The following is a 10871-nucleotide window of genomic DNA, read 5'->3' on the forward strand; positions in this document are numbered from 1 at the left end:
TAAAAAATCTTAATTATGTGCACTTCATCGCTGTATTGTCACATACAAAATCTAAATTTTTCACTAATATATTTATCATGAAAGTTATATATATTTTAAAAAAGACCCCATATTGTCCATTTAACATTTAATTGTACAAACACCTACACATACAGTATATGACCTATTCAGATTGAACAGTGTAGGAAGTTGTCAAGAAATGCAGCAAACACACAGAGCCATGTTCTTCCTGTGGCAGAGCAGGACATGGCCATTTTTGGCTGTGTTTACACAGGCAGCTCAATTCTGATCTTTTGACATTTATTGGTCTTTTGACCTATCAGATTGAACCTTTTTCAATAATTGGGCAAATATCAGAATTGGGCTGCCAGTATAAACGCAGACAATGTCTCTGAACTGGAGGTCATCTGGCATACCAGTAGACCCATCCTTAGGCTTGAACAGGAGTCCCCATTGAAACCTAAGCTGGACCTGAGCACCATATTACTGGAGCTATTTCCTTGTTCCTGCTAGTTGTCAATAGTCCAGAGGTGACTGACCGTTTCCCTTGGAAACGGCAGCAGAAAGAGTTCCATAGACTATTTGAGTCTCAATAGAATCACAACCTTCTCACATCTCGCTTGCCCAATAAACATTGCCATTGGCACATGATATTCCCAAGCATAAAGAGTCCTCCTTCAGTGTTTGTGTAGATAGGACCTGGAGATGAGCACTGGGGTTGTTGAACATCTTATCTCAGGGGTCCCTCTGTTCCTCCTGACTTAGTCCAGAGGCTCCTGTTTGATCCGGATAGTGGTGGTGGTGCCGATGGACTGACCCCTGTGGAGCTCGCGACACAAGACGTACTCGCTGAACTGGGAGGAGTCAACTCCGCCACCACACGACGCCCTCATGCTGAAGCCCTTCTGGAACAACCTCTCCAGAACCTACAAGGAGCACAGGACAGACAGACAGACAGACAGACAGACAGGAGCTTTAGACATTTGACATTAGTTAATCCAAACTATTTGTATAGCACTTTCAATACAGGTAACAAGAGGGTTCACTTCATAAAATAAAAGTACAAACCAAGAAACAAATACAGGAGAAAGGACAACTAAAATCATTGCAATCATACATTACAAGTATCTTTATAAAAGTGTGTCTTGAACAGGGATTTAAAAATAACAGAGTTGACCTGGAAGGAACCACATCATAACAGAGTTGACCTGAAAGACACCACATAACAGAGTTGACCTGGAAGGAACCACATAACAGAGTTGACCTGGAAGGAATCACATAACAGAGTTGACCTGGAAGGAACCACATAACAGAGTTGACTTGGAAGGAACCACATAACAGAGTTGACCTGGAAGGAACCACATAACAGAGTTGACCTGGAAGGAACCACATCATAACAGAGTTGACCTGGAAGGAACCACATAACAGAGTTGACCTGGAAGGAACCACATAACAGAGTTGACTTGGAAGGAACCACATAACAGAGTTGACCTGGAAGTAACCACATCATAACAGAGTTGACCTGGAAGGAACCACATCATAACAGAGTTGACCTGAAAGACACCACATAACAGAGTTGACCTGGAAGGAACCACATCATAACCGAGTTCACCTGGAAGGAACCACATAACAGCGCTGACCTATGGAACTACATTACCGTCCATACCTGAACTGAGTTGAGCCTGCAGTAGCCGTTGAGCGGAAAACGGATAACATGTGTGGGGTCCTGGTTCCAGCCGGCGTTCACCGAGTTACACATGACGTCTCCGGTCTCGGGGAAGATCTCCTCAATGAGCACCTTCTCCCCGCTGAGGGCAATTCTCTCACCCAGGTCAGGGGTCACTCGGACCACCAGGCACTCGCAGGGCCGGCTCTTCTGGCCCTCCCGCTCTGTCAGCCAGCGCTCCAGCTCGCGGACCATGGGTGTCAGCTGGTAGTAGCGAGCCTCCTCGTATAGCTGGGGGAAGTCCTGCCATAGTAGAAACAAACACATACTGTTGAAGCAAGGATACATACTGTACACACAACACACACGTGCACACAAACGCAAGAAAGCAAAGATGCACCGACAAACACACACACTAATGTTCATAAACAAACTGGTATGGGCACAGCCTGGATGTCTGCTAGATGTGGTTATTTGTCAGCCAACTGCTTTGTCATAGTCCGGATAGATAAACGTGTTTAACTTGATAACAACAAAGGATTTAACTAATAGACTGCCTGGAATCAAAGCTAATTTAACGATAATACACACACAGGGTTTGAATTTCAGGATACCCAGAGGTGTTGGGCACTATTGTAATATATTGTGCATTCAAAGTATTAAACATATCAGTAACACTTTACTTGAAGAGAACCTAAAGACGGCAAAACACAATTTCAACTCACACAGACGGCATCCCCAGCCGCGTCCTCAGAGCATGCGCAGACCTGCTGGCTGGTGTGTTTACGGACATATTCAATCCATCCTTATCCCAATCTGCTGTTCCCACATGCTTCAAGAAAGCCACCATTGTTCCTGTTCCCAAGAAAGCTAAATGACTACCGCCCCGTAGCACTCACTTCCATCATCATGAAGTGCTTTGAGAGACTAGTCAATCACCTCCACCCTACCTGACACCCTAGACCCACTCCAATTTGCCCAATCGGTCCACAGACGACGCAATCGCAATCACACTGCCCTAACCCATCTGGACAAGAGGAATACCTACGTAAGAATGCTGTTCATCGATTACAGCTCAGCATTTAACACCATAGTACCCTCCAAACTCGTCATTAAGCTCAAGACCCTGGGTCTAGACCCGCCCTGTGCAACTGGACCCTGGACTTCCTGACGGGCCGCCCACAGGTGGTGAGGGTAGGTAACAACATCCCCAACCCGCTGATCCTCAACACTGGGGCCCCACAAGGGTGCGTTCTCAGCCCTCTCCTGTACTCCCTGTTCACCCACGACTGCGTGGCCATGCACGCCTCCAACTCAATCATCAAGTTGGCAGACGACACTACAGTGGTAGGCTTGATTACCAACAACGACGAGACGGCCTACAGGGAGGAGGTGAGGGCCATCGGAGTGTGGTGTCAGGAAAATAACCTCACACTCAATGTCAACAAAACAAAGGAGATGATCGTGGACTTCAGGAAACAGCAGAGGGAGCAGCCCCCTATCCACATGACGGGACAGTGGTGGAGCGGGTGGAAAGTTTTAAGTTCCTCGGCGTACACATCCCACACAAACTGAAATGGTCCACCCACACAGACATCATGGTGAAGGCGGCGCAGCAACGCCTCTTCAACCTCAGGAGGCTTTAGAAATTCGGCTTGTCACCAAAAACACTCACAAACTCCACCCACAACCGTAAGGCTCTCCAGAGGGTAGTGAGGTCTGCACAACGCATCACCGGGGCAAACTACCTGCCCTAAAGGACACCTACACCACCCGATGTCACAGGAAGGCCAAAAAGATCATCAAGGACAACAACCACCCGAGCCACTGCCTGTTCACCCCACTATCATCCAGAAGGCGTGGTCAGTAAAGGTGCATCAAAGCAGGGACCGAGTGACTGAAAAACAGCTTCTATCTCAAGGCCATCAAACTGTTAAACAGCCACCACTAACATTGATTGGCTGCTGCCAACATACGGACTCAACTCTAGCCACTTTAATAATGGAAAAATTGATGTATTAAATGTATCACTAGCCACTTTAAACAATACCACTTTATATAATGTTTACATACCATACATTACTCATCTCATGTATATACTGTACTCTATACCATCTACTGTATCTTGCCTATGCCGTTCGGCCATCGCTCATTCATATATTTTTATGTACATATTCTTATTCATTCCTTTACACTTGTGTGTGTATTAGGTAGTTGTTGTGAAATTGTTAGGTAAGATTACTTGTTAGATATTACTGCATGGTCGGAACTAGAAGCACCAGCATTTCGCTACACTCGCATTAACATCTGCTAACCATGTGTATGTGACAAATACAATTTGATTTGATTTAAAGTACAAACATATTTCCTTCTGTTGAATGTATGTGATGGATTCATTTATACCAAATGTTTATCTCCACACAGAAAACATATCTGTACATTTCACCCCCCTGTCTTTTCCCCTTGCATGCTCAATATTATGATACTATTGCAGCACACACGCACGGCAAGTGGTACCGATGCACCAAGTCTGGAACCAACAGGACCCTGAACAGCTTCTACCCCCCCAGCCATAAGACTGCTAAAAGTTAGTTAAATTGTTAACCAATAGCTACCCGGACTATCTGCATTGACCCTTTTTGCACTAATCTCTTTTGACTCATCACATTTGATTTGACACACACACACACACACACACACACAAACACACACACAGCAGACACTTCTGTTCATAACTACTGCGTGAGAGATAAAGAGAGAGCTGCTTATTTTTCCCTCTACATTTGCTCCAAACTGCTTCTGACATCAGCCATACACAGAGCTGCTACCCCCTCAGGCTCCTCTCTGTATCAAAGCCTGCCTCCTTAGCTCCCCTCCGTTCGTAGGCTTGAAGCGAGGGATAGATGTGTTTTATAAAAGAAGGCTCTATCTGCAGGGCACTTTAGTCATCCTGGGCAAAGCACAGAATAACACAGCTACACTAACTACAGAGAGAGAGAGATGAGTGAGATGCCAGATACACAACCACACACACATATGTAAGCACTCTTGCGCGCGCGCACACACACACACACACACACACACACACACACACACACACACACACACACACACACACACACACACACACACACACACACACACACACACACACACACACACACACACACACACACACACACACACACACACACACACACACACACACACACACATCAATTTAGCAAAATACACAGTGTCCCTGCTTCCAGCCATGCAGAATCGACCCCTGTAGGAGCCCAGGGCGAAATGGAGACCTGATTAAAGTGTCAGAAAGCTACAGAGTTTACACACACTGAGAGCTTATAGAGGTACACAGTGATAGAATGAAGATAAAGATGTGTTTCTGGGCACAGCAGGATAATTGTATGACTTTACAGTCATGTTTGCATTTGCCTGACCATCCTGAAATCTCTGTGAGAGATACTATGATTGTAATTGTTTGTATATGTGGAAATGAGGTGCCTCTGGTTCAGAGACTGTGTTAGCCCGCTGAACAACAGCCTAGTCATTAGCTCAAAGAAATAACAAGTCTTCATGGCTATTGCAAGTTACCTTATTACGCGAGCATAGTTCAACCAAACCACCTTTGTTAGTCATACAGTACATAATGTCATGTATTTGAGCTGGAAGAGAGCTGTCCTGTAGTGTGTACTGTACCTTGAAGTCCTCTGGGAGCAGTAGTTTGCAGGTCCTGAGGAAGCTGAGAATGTATCTGAATATGTCTCCATCCCTGTCGATGAAGTAGTGCTGCTTCAAACTGTCCAGTACAATCGGCTCTGTTCCATTAAACAGACGACTGATTCTGGAGAACAGAAAAAGTAAATGGTTGAGAGCTCTAAATTCATACTTTGAATCAAGTAGTACTTGAAGTATGTTTAGAGAACTGTAAAACTTGTTTCTAGTGTTTGATCATTACTTACATTGTAGGCAGGAAGTGGGCTACAACTGCATGTTGTTTATTCTAGTATAGAAAATACTAAGGGTTTACTACACCTTCTGAATCACATACTCATAATGGGTTATTTACATTTGTCCTCTCTCTCTCCCTCACCCACTCCAGAAATCGATGCCAACTGATTTCTATAAGCCCAGTTACTCATCTTTCTACTTCTTTCCTCTCTGCCTGAGGTGGTCCTCTACTGTTCCAGCAGGAGTGTCACCTCACAGCTCCAGGCTGCTCAGCCTTCTCTCTCTTTTCCTTCTCCAGTCTTTCTTTGTCCTCCAAAAAGCAATTAAAATCTACCCTTTCTTTTCTCTCCAGCCTTTTCTCTCTCTTTCTTTGCTAGATCTCTCAAAAATTATCATGGATACCAAAGTTATTGTTTCAACATGATGTTGTGTGGATTTCTATAAGTATTCTAGTAATGTATCAGTCATAATGCAGTGTCAGTATGAAGCTGTCTATGAACTTGTTGTATCGTTCAATAATATGTTATTTCTCATGAAAAAATATGGTGCCATATGCATCCCGTATTTGTATTTGTATTTATTATGGATCCCCATTAGCCAGCTACTCTTCCTGGGGTCCAGCAAAATTAAGGCAGTTTAATTGCCTTACCTAGACTCTGGGTATTGAGTGAGAGCCTGGCGGTGCCAGATGCATCCTGTAATGGCCTTACCTAGACTCTGGGTATTTAGTGAGAGCCTGGCGGTGCCAGATACATCCTGTAATGGCCTTACCTAGACTCTGGGTATTGAGTGAGAGCCTGGCGGTGTCAGATGTATCCTTTAATGGCCTTACCAAGACTCTGGGTATTTAGTGAGAGCCTGGCGGTGCCAGTTGCATCCTGTAATGGCCTTACCTAACTCTGGGTATTTAGTGAGAGCCTGGCGGTGCCAGATGCATCCTGTAATGGCCTTACCTAGACTCTGGGTATTTAGTGAGAGTCCCCAGGCTGCTGGTGTACATGTGTCCTCCCACATCAATGTGGACTGGGGCATTGGCTTTAGTCAGCTGGGCCGGTGATGGGATGCCCTGGGCATTCATTGGAGAAACTGGAGAACGACTCATAGACATCCTGGACATACACCTTCCCTCCTATAGCAACACATGGAAACAGATAGTATTTGTATTAGAAGTGTGTACTGTATCTGCCCTGAGAGTAGTAAAGTGAAAAATAGTGAGATGTCTAATTTTCATTAAAGGCCCAGTGCAGTCAAAAACATGAATTGACTGTGTTTTATATATACATTTCCACCTTATGAGGTTGAAATAATACTGTTCAATTGTGAAAATGATGCTAATGCCCTTTTAGTGTAAGAGCTGCTTGAAAATACTGCTTAAACTTCCAGCCTGTTTTAGTGGGATGGAGTTTTGTCCAGGCTGGTGACAACACCATGGAGTAAATTAGTTAATAGACCAATAAGAAAGACCGTTCCAAACCTCTCTGCCAATAACAGCTAGTTTTCAGTTTTCCCCTCCCCACTCCCAGACAGTCCTAGTAAAATTCTTGCTTGAGAAATTGCTCTTTGCTAAGAAGCTATTTTTGTTTCTATCTCTATCTTTTGTTTCTATCTTTTTTAATTTAAAACAATCGCAGTAAGGTACTTAATTGTTACCTAGAAATGCTTTGATATTGAGATAAAAACGGCTGCATTGGACCTTTAAAGTTAGGCGACTGATGAAGTAATGACAAGAAGTAGTAGCAAATGAGGTGCAAGACTGTACAGTAGTTTAGACTATAGTAGGGCTAGCAGCCAATCAAACTGTTTCAGAGATACAATAAGCATGAATGTTCCCCAATTAACATGAATACAATATTCATGGACTGCAGACAGTAGTTGAAGTTTCCCACATTGACGGAACAGAGGACATTCATGACCCCAGGGCACTGGGCAAAGTGCAGCTTCTGGACAAATTGAAACAACCATCCCCCCACCAAGTCTCTCCATTGTACAGAGGTTATTTGAACCATAAAGGTGAACAGGAGGTGAACTTCATTCAGTGTTTTGCCAGGGGCAAGATGCCTGGGGCTGCTGAGCAGAACATACTGAGTCCTCTTTTCCAGGGTGTTATCTCCTCTGCTTAGCCAGAAACCAGTATTATCAGAAATGGATTTAAAAAGAAAAACATTTCATGTTATAAAACCAAAAGGAAACTACATACATTGACCCATATTTTCCCCATATTCTGAGATGTAATATTCCTTACTGTATCCATTTTATTTCACACATGAATTCAATCAAGAACACATGTATTGAATAGAAAGAGAAACGAATAGCCTATAATAACGTTTTAAAAGCAAGTTTGGGCTTGATATACTCTAGCCTATTCCCCCAAACGCTCTCTCTTCTGACAGCACGGCAATAAACTGGGAATAACAATTTTAGGATGTAATTGGGGATTCTATCAGTCACTGAAGTTTGCGTTCTCCTGCGTTTCGGTAAAATATAACAAATATGTCACAATCCACTGGTATCCAAATAGGGCTACCGGCTACCACCACTTTTCTTGGTGTATGGAGTCCAAACGTTTAAAAACGTTGTGGTTTAATCACGGAAAATATTCACCAACGCAATGATTTTATAGAGTAGCTGTGTCTTTAAGATTCTACTGTAGTGTCGGACAGACTACATGTTCTCCACCAAATAAAACTACAAATGAAACATATTGCGTCCTTACCTGGGAGGACACGGATACAGAAGACATAGGAATCTCTTCTCCCTTCCGATTTTATCTCTGTTTATGTCAGTTGTGTCGTCGTTTGCTTTATATCCGTCTTTGTCCGAGCCTTGCTTTTTCTGATATGATGAATCCGTCGAGTTTTATGAGAAGAAAGCCAGTCCGTCTCTAAATAAAAGGAGGGCTAGTAGAATTCTTGCCCTGGGCTATTCAAACGCCCGAAGGGCAAGGATTAGTTTACAATAGAGCAGCTTTTTATCTCTCGCCTCAACTCGTTTCAAGATGAAAATGAGATGCCCCGTTTCTTATTTCACAAGTCTATTTGATTTTAAGATTTTACCAAATATATCATGGTTTATTTCCAACGGAGAGCGGTCTGGTCTGCTGCACGGGTAACGGTGTTCGGTTCAATCTTGCTCCGTATCAGATTAGTGTCATAATTCACTCAACGGATTTACCAGTGTTAATAACTGGCAGTGTGTATTAAAAAAAACATAAATGTAACTTGTTGATGCAATGTCTACTAAAGGAGGCTACGGTCAATATCAATTAAACTATAAAATGATAGGTTCCGCTCAGAACTGTCGCGCAGATCTTCTCTGTCCTGTAGTATTCTCTTCTCTGGCCCCAATCAGAGGTGTCATGCCCATAGGGGGTAATGGGGCACGTGCCCCCTCAGATTTGTACTGTTTAAAAAAAAAAATATATATATATATACACACACACACATATGAAAACACATATATACATATATATATATATACACACACAAATAAATATATAAGATGTGTTTGTTTCTCTGTAATACTACTAGTCACCTATCAATTTTAGGAAGTTGGCTTTAGCCCACATAGGTTCCCAACTTAATTACTATTTACCAAAAAGCCATTTCAGGCTCTCAATCAAATTAGAGTAACTAGCTTGTCTAACTATCTTAGCTGACATGCCTGCTGACATGGTAGACTTTAGAAAAGCAAGCAATAACTAAATATACTGAATAAGATTTCTTTCAATCCTTTACTCAGATTTGAGCAGAGAAGCATATTTATTTTCTTCTTAAAAAGAACCACCAGTGAGGAGGATTCACAGTTCAATAGGTATGCTTAGATAGGCAGAAAAATTGTATTTTTTTAAAACTTAGAATTAACCACACTCATTACGGCTCTAGATTGCAGGAAAAGCTGTTTCAGGTGTTTGAAAAATGAGCAATTGTCCAACTTCTGGACCGGACCACCACCCTGTCATTCTCACGTACTTTGTGCCCCATTCGATTTTTTGAGTGCATGACGCCCCTGTCCCCAATAGCTAATATTCTAACATCAAACATCCCCCTGGCATTGAAGCCAAATTACATCTATCGTCATGCATTATGCCATTGCAAAAGGCCCCCTTTCAGGTGCCTCCGGTCAAATGCACCATTTCAATTATTGTGCACTGTTAGATGGAGATGTTTGCCCCCAGCACTTGCAGGCAGATCCGTTTTACTCCTCAAACACAAGCTCAGTTTGGTACGCTATTGGTAACAAAATATAGGCCAATTTCAAATCTGTTGTAATCCATCAAAATTGGTCACAGCATGATCGATCCATATGGTCACCACTTTGTGTTCCATTGCACACAACATTGCACAGAGAAATTCGAAATGTTTGATTATTTGTGTACTTGTTTGACATTTCACTGCATTGCTATGAGCTAATGACATAAGCGTTTCGCTGCACCCACTATAACATCTGCTAAACTGTGTACACAACCAATAAACTGATTTGATTTTGATTTGAACAGCTGTGATGTCCCTTTTTGCATGCTTAGAATATTAATACAATTGAGAAAAAATATCTAAACGAATGGGAAATTGCTATACAGTACCAGTAAAAAGGTTTGGACACACCTACTCATTCCAGGGTTTTTCTACTATTTTCAACATTGTAGAATAATAGTGAAGACATCTGAACTATGAAATAACACATATGGAATCATGTAGTAACCAAAAAGGGTAGTCACCCTTTGCATTGATGACAGCTTTTCACACTCTTGGCAATTTCTCAACCAGCTTCATGAGGTAGTCACCTGGAATGCATTTCAATTAACGGGTGCCTTGCTAAAAGTTCATTTGTGTAATTTCTTTCTTAATGTGTTTAAGCCAATCAGTTCTGTTGTGACAATATAGGGGTGGTATACAGAAGATAGCCCTAAGTCCATATTATGGCAAGAACAGCTCAAATAAGCAAAGATAAACAACAGTCCATTACTCTAAGACATGAAGGTCCCTCAATCTGGAAAATTTACAGAACTTTGAAAGTTTCTTCAAGTGCAGTTACAAAAACCATCAAGCACTATGAAGAAACTGGCTTTATGAGGACCTCCACAGGAAAGGATGACCCAGAGTTACCTCTGCTGCAGAGGATACGTTCATTAGAGTTACCAGCCTCAGAAATTGCAGCCCAAATAAATGCTTCACAGAGTTCAAGTAACAGACACATCTCAACATCAACTGTTCAGAGGAGACTGCGTGAATCAGCCCTTCATGGTCGAATTGCTGCA

At 42.6% G+C, this 10871-nt stretch overlaps 1 protein-coding gene across 1 annotated transcript; it reads right to left on the minus strand.

The window, feature by feature from the left end:
- Positions 1 to 71: 71 nt before the first annotated feature.
- Positions 72 to 8942, minus strand: LOC112218835 (BTB/POZ domain-containing protein kctd15-like). The gene is made up of 5 exons (XM_024380043.2): positions 8331 to 8942; positions 6571 to 6746; positions 5366 to 5510; positions 1667 to 1969; positions 72 to 926 (listed from the first exon to the last, which is right to left on the minus strand). The coding sequence occupies exons 1-5, from the start codon at positions 8355 to 8357 to the stop codon at positions 762 to 764; spliced, it is 816 nt and encodes a 271-aa protein (XP_024235811.1). The 5' UTR covers positions 8358 to 8942; the 3' UTR covers positions 72 to 761.
- Between the last annotated feature and the right edge of the window lie 1929 nt (positions 8943 to 10871).

This window comes from Oncorhynchus tshawytscha, linkage group LG19 (assembly GCF_018296145.1).
Source record: "Oncorhynchus tshawytscha isolate Ot180627B linkage group LG19, Otsh_v2.0, whole genome shotgun sequence".
NCBI lineage: Eukaryota > Metazoa > Chordata > Actinopteri > Salmoniformes > Salmonidae > Oncorhynchus > Oncorhynchus tshawytscha.